This window comes from Moschus berezovskii, chromosome 12, assembly GCF_049115385.1.
Source record: "Moschus berezovskii isolate FMDL1 chromosome 12, NW_MosBer_1.0, whole genome shotgun sequence".
NCBI lineage: Eukaryota > Metazoa > Chordata > Mammalia > Artiodactyla > Moschidae > Moschus > Moschus berezovskii.
The window spans coordinates 46,826,630-46,845,205 of NC_142471.1; the positions used below are offsets into that span (position 1 = coordinate 46,826,630).

An 18,576-nucleotide genomic window follows, 5' to 3' on the forward strand; every position below is an offset into this window, starting at 1 on the left:
ACTCCTCTCTGGACAAGTATCTTAACTCTCAATTTCAGTTTTGTTCTCTTTTGGTCTGTTCTCCAAACATTTTAAAATGTATATTTAATTTTGACATTCCCCAGCAAAAAATTCTTCAGTTGGTTTCCATTGCCTTTATATATATGTGTGTGTGTCTGTATATATATAGACACACAGTAGAAATAAATAAGGCACTGCATGATCTTGCTCTCTGTGTGTTATTTCCCCAGACAAATAGAGGTTCCTCTGTTTGTATTTTTTAATAGCATTTTTATTGAGATAAGATTTACCCACCATTCAATTCACTCATTTAAAGTAGCAGTTCATTGGTTTAGTATACTCATAGAGTTGGGCAGCCATCAATGTATTCAACTGTAGAACATTTTCATCACCTGAAAAGAAAAGCTATACATGTCAGCGGTCACTTATTCCCTTCCAGCTCACTAGCCATAGACAGCTCTAGTCTACTTTCTGACTGTATGGCTTTGCCTCTTCTGGACATTTCATATAAAGGGAATCATGTAATGTATTAGGTAGTCTTTTGTGTCTGGCTTCTTTCATAATGTTTTCACAGTTCGTCCATGATGTTAGCATAAATCAGTATTTTATTCTTTTTTGTGTGTGGATATACCACATTTTGTTTATCCATTGGTTCATTGGTCAATTTTGGGTTGTTTCCACTTTGGGGCTGTTATTAATAATGCTGTTATGAACATTCATGTACAACTTGTTACGTACATATGTTTTTTAAGGTATGTAGTTTTTGAATTTGAGATTAGTGGACGCCGTGATTAAATTTAAATTTTAAAGAAACTGCCAAAGTGTTTTCCAAAGCTCTTGCGCCATTTTACATTTCTACCGTTGATGTATAGGAGTTTCAGTTTCTCTGCATTGTTACCCAAAGCCCAAACCTTGTTATTCTCTCTTCTTTTTTTTTATAAGGCATTCTTAGAGGGTGTGAAGTGGTATATCATTCTGGTTTTTATTTGCATTTCCCTAATGGCTCATGGAATTGAGCCACTTTTCATGTGCTTATTGACCCGCGTGCATGTCTTCTTTGGAGAAATGTCTATTCTGGTCCTTTGTCCACTTCTAGTTTGGGTTTTTTTTTCTGTGGGTTGTTTTTTCACTTTTTTGATAATACCTTTGGAGTACAAATATTTTAAATTTTGAAGTCTAATTTAATTTTGCCTTTTGTTATTTATGCTGTTGGTTTCATGGCTAAGAAACCATTGCCTAACCTAAAGTCATGAAGGTTTACTCCTATATTTCTTTTATAGTTTTAACTGTTACATTGAGATATATGTATATTTTAAGTTAGTTTTTTGGGTGTAGTTTGAGGAAGGCGTCAACCTTTCTCTTTTGTGTGTAGATATCCAGTTGTCCCAGCACCATTTGTTGAGAAGACCATTTTTTCCCTCATTGAATACTCTGGACATGTTGAAATAAGTTGACTGTAAATGAGAGTTTGTTTCTGGACTCTCAATTCTCTTCTGTTGATTCATATTGTCTATCTTTATGCCAGAACCACAGTCTTTTTTTCCCTTCTTCAGCTTTATTGAGGTATCATTTACATAAGATAGTTAAAGTATACATTGTGGTGATTTGAAATACATACACATTGTAGAAGGATTCACTCATTTAGTTTAACACATCTTTCACCTCACATATTTATCTTTTATTTGTGTTTATGAGAACATTTAAGTTCTACCCGCTTAGCAAATTTAAGTTATGCAGTAGTGTTATTGATGTGTCACCATGTTTTATATTAGATTCTCAGACTTTAATCTTATAGTTGAAAGATGAATACCAACCTCTATTTCCCCTTTCAGTCCTTGGTAAACTTTATCACTTTCTATGCTCTTGTTTCTGTGAGTTTGGTTTGTTTTTCAGATTCCCATGTGTAAGTGAAGATGTGCAATATTTGTCTTTGTCTTAGTTCACTTAGCATAATGCCCTTAAGGTTCATCTATGTTACTCCAGATAGAAGATTTCCTTCTTCTTAATGACTGAATAATCTATTGTTTATGTACAGGCATACCTTGGAGATACTGTGGGTTCAGCAATAAAGCAGTTATTACAATAAAACAAGTCATAAGAATTAGTTTCTCAGTGCCTATGAAAATTTTGTTTATACTGTACTGTAATCTGTTAAGTATGCAATAGCATTATGTCTAAAATAATGGATGCGACTTAATTTAAAAATACTTTATTGCTAAAGAAGTGCCAAAAAATTATAATAGTAACATCAAAGATCACTGATCACAACTAACATAACAATACAGTAATAATGAAAAAGTTTGAAATATTGCAAGAATTACCAGATGTGACACCGAGACATGAACTGAGGCAAATGCTGTTGGAAAAATGGCTCTGATAGACTTGTTCAATGTAGGGTTGCCATAAACTTTCAGTTTTGAAGGTTTCTATACTGTGAAGGTTTACAGAGTATCTATGATTGCAATAAAATGAGGTGTACCTATATGTACCACATCTTTATCCTTTCATTCTTTGATGTACAGTTGAATTGTTTCATATCTTGGCTATTGTGAATCATGCTGCAATGAACAGGTAGGGCATGTAGCACCAGGATATTGTGTTTTCTTTTTCTTGGGTGTATAGTGGTAGTTCTTTTTTTAAGTTTTTGAGGAACTTTAATACTGTTTTTTATAGTGGCTGTACCAGTTTACATTCCTACTAGTAGTATTCAGGGTTTCCCTTTCCTTCATATTCTCATCAACAGTTCCTATCAAATTGTCTGACTTCTTTTTATGTTTTGAATATTAACCCTTTACCAGATACATTGATTTGCAGCAGCTATTTTCTCACAATCACACTGTCTTTTTTTTTTTTTGGCTGCACCACATGGCTTGCTAGATCTTAGTTCCCTGATCAGGGAATGAACTCTGGCGCATGTCAGTGAAAGCACTGAGTGCTAACCACTGGACCACCAGGGAATTCCCAAGAACCACACTGTCTTGATTAATGTAGCTTTGGAATAACTTTTGAAACTAGGAATTGTTAGACTTCCAACTTTGTTCTTTTCCAAGATTGTTTGGACTACCTAGGGTCCCTTCAACTTCCTTGTGAATTTTAGGATCAGTCTGTCAGTTTCTGCAAGCAAGTGTCCACCTGGGATTTTGGTAGGAATTATGTTGAATCTGTAGATTAATTTGAGTTCTCCTAATTTTATTCTCATGGCTTTCCCTTGTATAGTAGTTAGCAGTTTATAATTGCATATAGTTTGCTTATCTGAGAAAGGATATGATTGCAGTGTGAAATAATGAATGAGAATGTAAATATAGACTAACTTATATAATTCTAGAATATTAAAATTGGGAGACATAACTTGAATTTTAATAGGAGTTCTATTAGGGTTTTTTTTCAGATAGTTATTTCTTTAGTGTCTGGTAAATTTATTAAACTTTTCAACCACAATGTGTTTACAGATTAATACTAAAGATAGAGTTGGATAATTTTAGAATCAGTGTTCCAAATTTAAAAAATTTTCCTCCAAGACAATCATGCCTAATTTAAATTAAAAAACAAAACAAAAAACCCCAAAACCAACCCTCACTGAATATACTGAAGTTTACCAAATATATCAGTTTTAAATTGTTTTTCTGTTATGTTAACTAGTAAGTAGGAAGAGTTTTGGTGGGCAGAAGAAAATGCCAATTTAGGAATTCCTTATATTTAATTATATGCCAGCAAAGGTCTGTATAGTCAAAGCTATGGTTTTTCCAGTAGTCATGTAAGGACGTGACAGTTGGACCATAAAGAAAATTGAGTGCTGAAAAATTGATGCTTTTGGACAGTGGTGTTGGAGAAGACTCTTTTGAGGGTCCCTTGGACTGCAAGGATATCAAACCAGTCCATCCTAAAGGAAAAATCAGTCCTGCATGTTCATCTGAAGGAAGGTCTGATGCTGAAGCTCCAATACTTTGGCCACCTGATGTGAAAAACTGACTCATTGGAAAAGACCCTGATGCTGGGAAAGATCGAAGGCAGGAGGAGAAGGGGACAACAGAGGCTGAGATGGTTAGATGACATCACTGACTCGATGGACATGAGTTTGAGCAATCTCTGGGAGTTGGGGATGGACAGGGAAGCCTGTTGTGCTGTAGTCCATGGGGTTGGAAACAGTCGAAGACGACTGAGTGACTGAACAGAACTAAATTATATATAATTATTTCTTATATAAATATAAGGAATTTATACATATAAACATTTATAGGAATTTATTACATTTAAAGGTATTTATTGCATATAAATACATAAATTCCTTCTATAAATACCAGAAATTAATTAATTAAATCTTTTGGTTGCACTGTGCAGCATGTGGGATCTTAGTTCCCTGACTAGGAATCAAACCCACGCCCTCTGCATTGGCAGCATGGAATCTTAAGCCCTTGACTGCCAGGGAAGTCCCAGGAATTCCTTGTTTTTAAATGACTGTCAACAATTATACTGTTATTTCCTTGATTCCAAGATGGTATGGATGATAAGACTCACTTTGATTTAATAACAAAAGATTTATTAAGATAATTTGTAACAAAAGAGAGACAAAATAGGAGCTATAAGAGCAAAGCAGTCAAGAGAGGAGGAGTATAGAGTGGCTTTGGAAAATATAGTGTTTTGAACTGGCAACAGGGAAAATAGGTAGAAAACCAAGAAGCAGAGCATTTCATGAAATAGTTCATGAAAGGTGACTGTAAGTTTATGTAAGTAGCATATTATATATAGGCAGGTGGAGTGTATTTTAGCTTAAAGTATCAGATTTGAGAGAAGTAAATATATCAGCAGCTTGCTTTAGAACTTTCTGCCTTTTTCAAGTAGCGTCCTTAGTGGTCAACTATTATGTGAATGAATGGTGGTTTAATTTTCCAGTTTTATATTGACTTTTTAAACATGTGCTGTATAACTGTGGGGATTATTATATTTATTGGCCTTCCCTGGTTGGCTCAGGCAGTAAAGAATCTGCCTGCAATGCAGGAGATGTGGGTTCAATTTCTGGATGGGGAAGATACCCTGAAGAAGAGAATGGCTAACCACTCCAGTATTCTTACCTGGAGAATTCTGTGGACAGAGGAACCTGTTGGGCTACAGTCACTGAGAGACTAACACTTAAAATATTAACCGCAAGTAACTGAAATACAATTTGTAGAAATTCACCTGAAATTTCTTGAAAACATATAATTCAAGATTTTAGCTGATTTATACTTGTCATTTTCTCCCCCTCCTCATGTCTTCCAGATTACCTTTCCTTTAAAAAAAATTAAGTATCTTTTTTGTTACCTGTTTAGATGTTTTCAAGGTGCTGCTGTTAACTTTTGATTTACAAACGTCTTTGTAACTGACCAAGACTGGGTAGTGGGTGGAGGTTGGAGACATTTTCAGACCTCTTTTCGTCCCAGCTTTAACTAGTCAAGTAGAAGTAAACAGACATGCCTGAAATGAATACAACATTGTAAATCAACTATACTTCAGTAAAAAAATAAATGAATAAATAAAATTAACTAAATAGAGAAAGAGAGAATATAAATACAGGAGTCCCACTGAAACTAGTTAGCTTTAATCTGTAGGTGAAATCTAGATTTTTCATATGTGAAATTTAATTTAGCTCAGAAAATACATCCCTGGATAGCAGAATGGTGAAGTTTTGAGCCCTTTTTGGGGATTCTACAAACATTTCCTGGTTGGTAGTGTACATGACTGGGTATTTGAAAATTCTTCTCATTTATTTTTTGTATTTAATTTTATCACATTAATTTTCTCAATTTCATCTTTTCATTGCAAGATAAGTGACACATGACATTGTGTATGTTTGAGCTGTACAGCATGTTGATTTGATAAATTTATATATTGCCATCTTTTTGCCATATAGTATTAGCTAATACCTCTGTCACTTTGAAAATCCTGTTTTACGTGTATTTCTGGGCGTAGAGAACATGAGTACTTTTTAAAAAACACTTTCTGGGTATGATTAACTGACCTTATAAAAATAATTTTTCCTGTAGTCAAATGTAATTTTGGTATATATATGAAGTGTTTTTCTTCTATTCATAGTAACACTTTGTTCAAAATAAATTGTCTTTCTTTAAATAGGCTGCTAAGTGTATTAAAAAGAACAGAGTTCTATTTGGATTTTTTGAATAAAGTGAAACATTTGAGATAGAGAGTAATTAGCTATATCATACTGAAGGTTATAAAATACCAGTTTCTAAAGCAATGTATTCTTAATGCTTGTTAAAAATATTTAATTAAAAATTGGTGAAATATATCACTGTATGGTTCAGATGCCAAAAAGTATAGAAACATATACTGCGAGAAGTAAGCCTCCCCACACAGGATATTATATTAATAGTGGTTTTTTTTTTCCTCACCAATGTATCCTTCCAGGGATATTTGTTCCTATATTGCAAAACCGTCTACTTTGAACACTGTTCTGTATCTTGCTTTTTTTCTGTTTAAGGTATCATGGAGATTTTTCCATAGTGGCATTGCCAGCTCTCTTTAATGGATCTTTTGACCTGTTTCCAGTCTTTTGCTATTACAAATAATGTTAGAAATGAATGACTGGAGACCTTCCTCATTTTACCAGTGTGCTAGGGTATTTATATAATAAGTACCTAGAGGGGAATTGAGCTTGTATGCATTTATAATTGTGGTAGATATTGGTAATCTGCTTGATACAGAGCAGTGATTTTGAACCAGTTCAGTTCAGTCGGTCAGTCGTGTCCAACTCTTTGCGATCCCATGGACTGCAGCATGGGATTATTGCAGCATTCTAACTATTGCTTCTTGACCTGCATACAGATTTCTCAGGAGGCAGGTCAGGTGGTCTGGTATTCCCATCTCTTTAAGAATTTTCTACAGTTCGTTGTGATTCACACAGTCAAAAGCTTTGGCATAGTCAATAAAGCAGAAGTAGATGATTTTGAACCAGGGGCAGTTTAATTTCCCAGGGAGTCATTTGGCAGTGTCTGGAGATACTTTTGGTTGTCACAGTTTTGGGATAGTCTGTATTCCTGGTATGTTTGAGACCTGATTTCAGTGAACTCTTCAGATCCATTGTTCATTTTCTCATGAGTAAACATGCTTTTTGTTAATCAGATAAATTTCAAATACCTTTTTTTTTTTCTGTTGGTCTTTTGATTTCTGAATGGCAAAAACACTATCAGCATTTTAAAAAGCATATTGTCTGTGGTAGATTGAGTTTTAGTTGGAAATACCTTCCCTAGTTACCAGTTATTCAAGGATTCTGCCGTTTTGAGGTGGGGAGGCATTTTATTTTGTTCATTTTGATCTTTGATGTATTTGGATTATTATTAATATTTTAGTATAAGTTATAAATACAACTTATTTTTTTCCAGATCACCACTTAATGATACTAACATCATTTAATAATCATCCATCTTTTTCTGCTGGTTTAAAATACATGGTCACATACAGGCTTCTCATATGTTTTTGATTCTATAATATGTTTTAATAGAATTATTATCCTGAAGAGATATCTCTACTCCTGTGTTCACTGCAGCATTATACACAATAGCCAAGATGTGGAAACAACCTATCTGGGAGCAACCTAAGTGTTCGTCTACAGATTTATGGACATAGAAGGTGTGGTTCTTTACACAGTGGAATATTATTCAGCCATTATAAAGAAGGAAATCCTGCCATTTGCAACAACATGGATGAAACCATGCAATAAATACAATAAACCAAAGAAAGATACTATGTGGTGGCACTTACATATGTAGTCAAAAACAGAAACTCAAAAGACAAAGCTGATTTCATAAAAACAGAAAATGTAATAGGGCTTTCCAGGGACCTGGGGAAGGGAGAAATGGGAAGATCAGATGATACAAGCTTTCAGTTACAAGATAAGTTCTTATAAGCTAATGTATAGCATAGTGACTACAAGTGTGCTAAGTTGCACACTTGTTTTGTCTGTCTTTTGTGACCCCATGGACTGTGGCATGCCAGGCTCCTCTGTCCATGGGATTTTCCTGGCAAAAATATTGGAGTGGGTTGCCATCTCCTCCTCCAGGGGATCTTTCTGACCCAGGGATTGTAGCTGCGTCTCTTATGTCTCCTGCATTGGCAGGTGGGTTCTTTACGAGTAGTGTCACCAGTTAATAATACAGTATTCTTGAAATTGGCCGAGAGTAGATCTTACATACATACACACTAAAAATGAGTTAACAGTATGAAGTGGTGCATGTGTTTATTTTCTTCATCTTAGTAATCATTCTACTGTGTTTAGTTTTAATTCAGTTGCTTAGTTTTGTCCGACTCTTTGAGACGCCATGGACTGCAGCACACCAGGCCTCCCTGTCCAACCCACTCCAGTATTCTTGCCTGGGAAATCCCATGGACAAAGGAACCTGGCAGGCCACAGTCCATGGGCGTCTCAAAGAGTGGGACATAACTGAGCGATTAACACTTTTCACTTTTCTATATAATCTCTTTTACATTTTATCTTATAAGTACTTTGCACATAAGGTTCATGCCTTCTGTTTTATTCCTTAACTTGATTTATAAATGGAGTCTTACATTTTCTAGTCAGTTGTTTGTGTATATGAAAGCTTATTTTCTATTTACTAATTTGTACTGTCACCATTTCAGGTTTTTATTGTTTGTGTTACTTTTTAAATAAATTGATTTTTCCTATTATATAACCATTATGTACAAAGGGTAATATTTTTTTCCTCCTTTTCAAATTATGCCTCTTATTTCTTTGTAACCTATTTGGATTTGCTAGAAGCTCTGGAACAATATTAAGTAATAATAATGATAAAAGGTATTGTGGTAGAGTAGTTTTTGTGGAAGTTTCTTCTATTTTAAGACAGATGCTTCCTTATTTCATTTTTAAACTTGAGACTAACTTTTGATGGATTGAAATGGATAATTTTTTTCATATTGGAAATGCTTAGAGTTTTCATCAGTAGTGGATATAAATATGCTAAATGCCTTTTCAGCATCATTGATATGACACTATGACTCTTTTTTCATCTTAAATCCATTAGAATGAATTATATGAGTAGATCTTTCCATCTTTAGCCATCCTTTCATTGCTGGGATAAAACCCCCAGTGTTAAGGAGTATTAGTTTTTAATATTCAGTATTTTTTCTGACAGGTTTATCATGTTCATTCTGATAGCTATGAGACAAAAAACCAGCACTATGGAAGAAGCTTAACAAAAGAAACTCTAAAGGATGGTAAGGATTGAAAAACCATACTTAAGTGCTTTTTATTACTATAAAATTAATCAGAATAATTCTAAAGTGATTTCAGTTTTAGTTCTTCTTTGGTGTAGTGATTCAATTCTCAATACTGTCTTAACATATATACTTCTAAAATATGTATGGCCAAGATCTTGAGAGTTCCTTGGACTGCAAGGAGATCCAACCAGTCCATTCTAAAGGAGATCAATCCTGGGTGTTCATTGGAAGGACTGATGCTAAAGCTGAAACTCCAATACTTTGGCCACCTCATGCGTCGAGTTGACTCACTGGAAAAGAGTCTGATGCTAGGAAGAATTGGGGGTGGGAGGAGACGGGGACGACAGAGAATAAGATGGCTGGATGGCATCACCGACTCAATGGACATGAGTTTGAGTGAACTCCGGGAGTTGGTGATGGACAGGGAGGCCTGGCGTGCTGTGATTCATGGGGTCGCAGAGAGTCGGACACGACTGAGTGACTGAAATGGACTGAACTGAAGATATTATAAAAGCAATGATAACAGACTTCCAGATATAATGCTCTGTTAAAGTTTATTATTAACTGTATCCAGGATGAGGAAGAAGTTGAGTAGTGTAAATAGTTGAAAAAATGTTTATGCTTACAAAATACTCATCTATGATGTGCTCTTAACAATTGATATTTGCCTTGGTATACTTAACCAATAGCAAGATAACATTCAGATTGGCTCTATATTAAAATATTTCTCAGGCCAATATGAATATATTTTTTAGCAGTTTTTTTCCTTAAGTAGGGGAACAGCAAAAATAAAATTCCATGAATTCCCAAATATGATAAAATATGAATAAATAATTTTAAGAGGCCTAATATGATAAGTTAAAACATTAAGTCTCAATATTGAATAACATACTTGGACTACTGCTAGTCTCCAAAGGGAGCTCACCTTTTGTGAAAAGGCTGGTTTAATTAGTATTGTTGAGAGCATAAAAAATTAAGTACAGTTATGATTTGGTATTTTGGTAATGGGCTGTTGACATAATTGAAAATGGTAATGCTTTGACTCTAGGTTCTAGATTAGTTCTTGATTCTAACAAACATACATTCTAACTATAAAATTCCTCATAATAGCAAATGAAGCAAATCTTGGAATCCTACTCCTTAAGAGAATATATATAGAGGGCACTAAACTAGTAGTCTACCTGTAGTAAATTTTTTGTCTAATAAGGTATTTTGCTTTACTGAAGTGTCATTTGTATGTTTTCTAATAAGAACACCTTCACCAGAAATTAAGTTGAGCTCAAAGATTCTGTGTTTAACTGGAATTCTTATCTGTTCACTTAATTGCAGGGGCTGATGGGAGAAAGTTTAAGAATTGTATCTAAGATGAAATTACTTCCCAATGATAGTTATTTCATAATTTCATTATAATCCTAGTATTTTCCTTTTTAAAGGAGTCTCCCGTTTTTTTCATAATGGATTCTGCTTAAGAAGAGATGCTATTGCTGCCAGTATTCAGAAGATTGAGAAAATTCTCCAGTGGTTTGAAAGCCAGAAGCAGCTTAACTTTTATGCAAGTTCATTACTGTTTGTTTATGAAGGTTCATCTCAGCCAACTACTACAAAATTGAATGACAGGACTTTGGCAGAAAAGTTTTTGTCCAAAGGACAGCTCTCAGACACAGATGTACTGGAGTACAATAATAACTTTCATGTGTTAAATTCTACAGTGAATGGAAAAATAGAAGCTTCAGTGGGTAAAAGCTTGTCCAAAATGTATGCTTGTCACAGAAAAATGTATTCAAAAAAGCATCACAGTCAGACTTCATTGAAAGTTGAAAATATAGAGCAAGACAATGGGTGGAAAAGCATGTCACAGGAGCGTTTAAACGGAAATGTACTTTCCCAACTGGAAAAAGTTTTCTACCATCTTCCCACTGGTTGTCAAGAGACTGCAGAAGTAGAAGTGAGAATGATAGACTTTGCTCATGTGTTCCCTAGCAACACGGTAGATGAGGGATATGTTTATGGGCTGAAGCATTTAATTACTGTACTGCAGAGCATATTAGACAATTGAACCTTTTGCTGCAGTCTTTTAAAGGGGTGGGGCAATCATAACGAAGAGCAGCAGTTAATAACTCTGCACTTGTAATGCTGTGTAAAAAACTTGTATTGTGAGTCTACATTTTGTCTTTATACTTTTGGTAGAAGAGTTAACTTTTTTATAATCTTACTCAGGAAAACTAATTATTTGTTCATTAGAAAACTATAAAGAGTAAAGAAACTTAGGAATGTTATGCAGGGAATGTGGTGGTATGTGGCTTAAATGTCTGTTGGCTCAAGCAAAATGCAAACCATTATTCAATAATAATGAGTTTAGTTTGTTTTCTGTAGCCATTTATCATGAAACCTCTGTCCACCCGGCCATAGTGAGCCATATCTATAACTCATTACATTATTAGAACACTTTAAAAAATGTAGAAAGCATAGGCTGATATCCTTAGTATTGCTATGTATGAAGTTATTAAAACTGGAGAAAATTCTACAGAACTCTTTGGGTTTTGTATTAAAAGTTCAAACCAGCATATCAAAAGGTGCTTCTTAGTAAAATGATTTAGAATTATTGCATTCCAAAAACAGATTTTTTCCTTTCATTTTCACTTATATGCATACTTCACAAAAAAGATCATTGAAATGGATAAAAGCAACAACAACAAAAGTCTTGAAATTAAGGTCACTTATTAGTCTTGCCAGGATTAGGGAAAAGAGAAGATATTTGCAAGGAACAAAATATTTTTTCTTTTAAAATATTTAATTTATGGGAAAATTGGAATATGTATTTACTACATTGTGACAAGTATTTATAAACCATAAGATACCTTGCCTTTTACTCTGTAGCTTCAAAAAGATGGATGATTGAAGCTCTTTTTATTTCCCCTTTAAATAATTCATTTTGAGGTTTTTCTTTTATAATTCATGTGTTTATATGTCCCCATTTAGTTAAGCAGTGGTATGACTGTATGTTGCTAAAAAGTGTTTCTCAGAATTCTAATAAGCAGTGAAGGACAACATTCAGTTGTCAAAAATACCATGTGTAAATTAGTACGTCATACAGAGCTTGGTGCATATCTAAATTCATGCTTCTGTTTCATTCTTACTCAAAACAGTTTTATATCATATTCAAGAGAGAGATTATAATTTAATTTCATGAAAGGGGCAGTGCTAATTTTCTTAGAAAAAGTAGATCTGTAAGTATTATCTCTGTTTCACATTCACCACCTTAAAAAAAATAACTAGTTATTATCAGAAACATTTAAAACTTTGAAATTCAATTTTCAAAAATGTTAAATGTTTGTTTTCATTGAACTTTGATTCACTAACAAAATGTCTTACTTAGTTAACCGTCTTGTCATATTCTCTGAAGTTGTTTTAGAGTTGTGAACTGTTAGACTCTTCCCTTTCTTTCCCCCTCAGAATTAAAATACCCTTTTTTAGTGTGAAGAAAAGTATCACAGCTTTATCTCACCTTCCCAACCCTCTCTCTGAATGTACTTTTGCAATCATCTGAGCACAAAGAGAAGTACGAAATTAATTCTATGCTTAGTAAATTTATTAAACTTGTATACCTTTAAAATTCACATGCATTTATTATAGCAAAATTTGATTATTTTACATTTTTTATTTAGGGTCAGTGTAGGTATTTTCCATAAAGACTTCTTATTTTTGCCTATTGCCTAAATGGGTATTGCTATAGTTTTTTTTGTGGGGATGAAATTCAAGTCATAGTGAATAGAAATTTTTCAGTTTTGCTTTTTTCGTCCTACAGTGTGGACTTTTGTTGTTGTTACTTGGATAGTGATTCAGTAAATCTTAAGCTCAGATAATTAAACACTATTTTGAATCTTAACAAGATACTTTTTAGTATGGGATGGTATCAACCTATTACAATGAATTAATAAATTTAAGTATTATATTTTTTGTGCATTTTAGCTCAATAAAATGTGAATCTATTGTTCCAGATTTTCTTTATCCATATTTAGAAATAATGGTTTTGTAAAATCAATGTCTTACGTTTTAGATAGATAATGTTTTGTTTTCATAAAACGAGAAATACTTTTATCTTTTGTTCTTCAGGGAAGGGATTCACATTTTATTCTGTTTACATTTTTTTTTAAAATCACTGTTATTCACTGCCCATTTGGTGTTACTTTATAAGTAAGCTTACATGTAAGAGAACAAGTATTGGTTTGTGTTTATCTACATGTGACTATTTTATTGTCTAGTCCAGTCATTTAACATTATGCTGAAATTTACCACTGTGGGGATGAATGATCACTAGTCACCAAGCATATTTAAACATATAAATGTTTAAGAAATAATAATAAGGATATAGTTTGGGTTATAGGATTACCATAGTTTTTTTTCCCTAGGAATCATAAATAATGATTTTTGTGTATTTCTTATGAAATGCACTCATGAAAAAGACTTTTAATTATGGATAGTGAATAATACATTTCTCTAATAAAAATTTAAATTGTATAATAGTTTTATAATAAAGTATTTACAGTAATCAGTATTTTAATATGGATGAAAGTTGCATAGATTCAGATAAATTTAAAATTGATGATAAATGCTAAATATTTTATCTAAATAGTTTTTCAAGAAACAGTTGTGAAAATGTGTGTATTAAATGACTCTAAACTGGAGCATGTGGTATTTTCAACTCCATATTCATTATTTGTTTAATGTGTCTGGAAATTGTACTTACTATGCCTCTTTACACTACAGTTTGCTGTTGTGGGGCTTTAGATTGTGTTCAACTGAATAAGATCTTTTTTTGTGATTTTAATTGAGTATAATTTACTGTTTTATGATTTCCAAGATGATCTTCATATCTCTGTACCATATATATATGTATATATATCAAATTTATAATGTAACTTAAGGTAAAATTAATTTTCAGAGATATTTCAGTTGCAGTTTTCTTATTTCATGCAACTGAAAACACTTTTGTTTCTAGGATTTGGAATATTAAAGAACATGTAGGGTGAAAAAAAATGGTAGAACAATGAAAGAATTTTATTTGTGAAATTACAGAAATTTTGTCCACTATTTTAAAGCATTGTCATCATTTTAGTACCATTTGCTCTTAGTAGTTTGGCATTTGATACTGTAAAACTTGATTTGATTTAAAAATTGTTTACAGTACTTTATAATAATCTTCCTTATCCAGTGCCTTTAACCTTGATTTGATATGTTTGTAGCCTTGGTTATCCTTCCTTACATCCTGTAATGTCTTCATAGCCTAGACTTAAATTAGAAAAAAACGTCAATTTGGTCAAGTGAAGAAGTAGCAATTATCTGCCAATACTTTGGGAAAATAAGTAATGTTGTCTATGGAGGCTAGGCATCTTAGTTCATTCCGAAATATAAATGGGACAAACATTTTTAACCCCTGAATATATAGTTGTGATCCAGTCAGACAAAGCCCTAACATTTCCAGCATTCCCTCTAGATTGATTGGGTTCAGGGCTAACTGAAAATAGAGATATGGAGAAATGCTTGTTTAAAGGTAATAGTTAACTAACATTCAACTTCATGGAAAGATAAGTAATTGAGCTGAGATGAAGCAACTAACAATATGTTAGAGGTTAAAAATAATAGTTTGTAGCATTGTAACCTCTGTTTGACATTTGAGTTCAGCTGTAATTATTGATAGCATTAAAAGGCCTTAATTTTTCTTGCTGGTAAAGGTACGTGTACTTAGACTGATCATTTAGAGTAGTGTTTTAACATAGTATTACTGTGAAAAACATTCCATTACAAATTCACAAGGAAATTACTGCACATTTAAAAAATTGTACTTTTCAATTTACTGCAAGTATTTTAGACCTCTGTCTTCAAAAAATAGGTATTTTAATCTGGCAATTAATATCAAATTACTTTTTGACTTAAATGGTTAAAGCATTACTAAAATGCTTATTAATATTTTAAGAAGGTTGGAATCTCCTTGTTTTTGGATTTAATATTTGAATTCTTATTACTTATTTTGATTGTATTTAGTAAGAGGAAATAGTACCCATGCAATTAAACAAATTAGAATATACTGTAAAGAATTTTTTTTTTAATTGTTGAAATTCGTCATCACTGGGGTTAAATTTTGGCCTGGTATTCACTTACAATATACATTAACACATTTAATTATGAAGTAAAATAGTCTTAAGTATGATGTATGATGCACCTATATATAAATGAAAATGGCGTGCACAAAGACACTTTACTGTGGGAACTGAACTGGAAGATTTATGAAAGCATGTGAAATTGCACCTAAAATTGTGTTATTAGTGACTATGCTAAATTTATTGTACTTGATGAATGAATGTATTTAGTCTAGTCAAAGTTACTTTGGTTTAAATGTCTTAACAATGTCTTTTTTAAAAAAATGTGTAATTTGTACTATTGATGAGGGGGGTATTCTTGGACTGCAGGGGTTGTTGTCAATGTGTGATTTGTGTTTTTATAGAGTCATCTAATGTGATATACCAATTTTTATATAAGTGATATTTAGGTAATTCTAATAACTGTATATTTGACCACCTATTAAAATGTTTTGCATTGGAGCTTTTTTCATTAATTGTAATATGCTCACAGACTCCTGGTAGTTTGAAAATAACTTACTCATTCAACAAATATTTGAGTACATGTTACATACCAAAAACTGTAGGAATCATTGGGGAGTCAAAGATGATTAAGACAAAATATTAATAGATAAAGCATATGCATTGGAAATGAAAAAGTATGTAAACTACTTTGTATTAATATTTTTTTCTATCATAGTCTGAAATCTTTGGAATCAGCCTAGTAGGAGGAATAGATTAAGAGAAAAATATTGACTCAACTGTGAAAATATATACTATAATTTAAAACTTCAGAAATAGGTAAGATATTTTTGCATGTATTTGACAGTTCATGAGTCACTTACTTAGTGACCAGGTTTTTTTTATTTTTTCCTTTCATTCATTAATTAGAGCACAATCTGGACATCTACCTACCCTGTATCAGGCACTGTATTTGGCCTTGGAGATTCTAAAAAGTTGAAAAAGGGATCTAGTACTTGCCCTCAAGATATGCATGGTCTGATAGAAGAAAAACATGTAAATGTGGAAAATGTTATTGGGCCTATGATGCATGCTTATCAATATCCAGCAGAGATGGAGAAGGGGAATCAGTTCTGATGGCACGTAGGAGGGTGAACACTTCACAGCAATTGTGAGTCAAAGCTCTCAAAGGTTGTGTGGCATTATTCATGCCTGCTGCTGTGCACTGTGGGGAGGAGCAGTGCTGTGTGAAGTACACTCCTTCAGTATCTTTGGGATTGGTTTCAGGAGCCCGCGCGGATACCAAATCCACAGGTCAAACCCCTCATATAAAGTGGCTAGTACAGTCAGCAGTCCATATTCGTGTGTTTCAAATCCATAGATATGGAGGGCCTGTATACATTTATCTAAAAACCATATGGAAGTGGACACATCCACTTGAAACCTGCAGTCTTTTTAAGACAGGCTCTTTAAGGAAGAAGAAAAAAAGACTGCCTGCCTAACCACTGAAAACAATAGGAAATCACATTGCCATAGTCTCCAAGTTATGGCTAAGTATAAGAACTAAATAGAGCCTGAAATGAAATAATAAATGAAAATAATAGTAGTATAATTAAGAGTGAAAAGTAATCACTTGGAGATTTTTTAAGAGATGCAGATTCTGATTCAGCATGTTTGGATGGGGTTTGTGATATTCCTGATTCATGGACCACACTTTGAATAGCAAAGTTTTCAAAAATTTTTTTGTGGAAGGCAGAGTGTATAGTGGAACTTGATCCAAGGAACAGAACCATTTGAAAGCTAGGAGAGTGCTGAGAGAGAAAATGGTTTACAGTGTGAGAAAATACAGTCAACAAGGATTCAAGGTAATGGCTATCTGTTAGGCCATTAAACCTTCCTTTTGCAACAGATCTTAAGAATTCTGTAATCAAATCATAGACATTCATTTTCTATTGTTTGCATCTGAATGTTGAGTAATTTGCCAACTGAAGAAAACATCCTATATATGCTTGATAATTATGTTGTACTTGCCATCTAACAACATTCTAGAAGTGCTTTAGGCATGAATGACATGATATCATTGGTTTAGATACTCTGAAATAAAGTCAGATCTATGTGTTTCTAAGAGAAGTTATTTAAAATTGTTAAGTTAATATAATTTGACAAACTGCCCTGGGATGGGCACAGAAAAGTGATGAATGTGGAAGAACCATGTGGACATGTTAGTCTGTGGGAGAATAAAAGAGTATCACCTCACACATTTTGAAGAATATGAATTTAAGTTAAATGTATAGGCTTAATTTACAGATTATAGAGCTTGGATTCTGTTCAAAGAGTATCTTTGTTGTTGTAAATTTGTTTAGAAGATGTAACTTTAAGTTCTCATCCATCTTAACTTCCGTTTTCCACTCTAGTATGGCTGACTCTAAGCCATTGTGGTTTGAGCAACCTCCGGGAGTTGGTGATGGACAGAGAAGCCTGGTGTGCTGCAGTCCAAGGGGTTGCAAAGAGTCGGACACGGCTGAGCAACTGAACTAAACTGAACTGAACCCATCTAGGTTATGCCAGAGGCAGAGAGGACAGTCTTAAGTTGCGGTAGCCTGACTACCCTGTCAGCAATTATTGCTGCAAACACCCCAAAATGTAAGTGGCCTAAACAACCAACCATCTTTTATTATTTGTTTGGATCTGCAAGTTAATTGAGTGGATCTGCTAATCTGGGCTGGACTTGGGCACCTACAATCAGCTGGCAGGTTGGCCGAGTGGGGCCTAGTGAGGATGGGTTGTGAGCTTGTCCAGTCAGGCGAGTCCAAGCATTTTCTCTTAATAGTAGTTTCAGGTCCAAGAGAAGATTGCCAAATCCTGAGTCAGTGAGGGAGGACTCTACAGAAAGACGTGCCAGGAGGCCACAGTGCAATCAACAGCATGCTCTAATCTCAGACCAGCTTACATGGGGCCCCGGAAAATCAAGTTGTATCATGTCATTCATGGTCCATGGACTTTTATCAGGAAGAAGTATTAGATCAGGTTCAGTTCAGTTCAATTCAGTTGTGCAGTTGTCTCTGACTCTGTGAGCCCGTGGACTGCAGCACGCCAGGCCTCCCTGTCTGTCACCAACTCCCAGAGTTTACTCAAACTCATGTCCACTGAGTCAGTGATGCCATCCAATCATTTCATCTTCTGTCATCTCCTTCTCCTGCCTTCCGTCTTTCCCAGCATCAGGGTCATTTCCAATGTCAGTTCTTTGCATCAGGTGGCCAAAGTATTGGAG

The 18,576-nt window shown here is 33.9% G+C and overlaps 1 protein-coding gene across 3 annotated transcripts in view; it reads left to right on the forward strand.

Annotated features, from left to right (window-relative positions):
- IPMK (inositol polyphosphate multikinase) overlaps nucleotides 1–18,315 on the forward strand; it is a 56,125-nt gene extending 37,810 nt beyond the window's left edge. The window contains exons 5-6 of one of the 3 annotated variants that reach the window (XM_088842111.1): nucleotides 9,144–9,225; nucleotides 10,662–18,315. In XM_088842111.1, coding sequence (XP_088698237.1) covers nucleotides 9,144–9,225; nucleotides 10,662–11,284 — 705 coding nt within the window. In that variant the 3' untranslated portion in view covers nucleotides 11,285–18,315. The remainder of the gene's footprint in view (nucleotides 1–9,143; nucleotides 9,226–10,661) is intronic. The other 2 variants (XM_055425193.2, XM_055425195.2) reach the window with 2 other exon arrangements.
- Nucleotides 18,316–18,576: the final 261 nt, after the last annotated feature.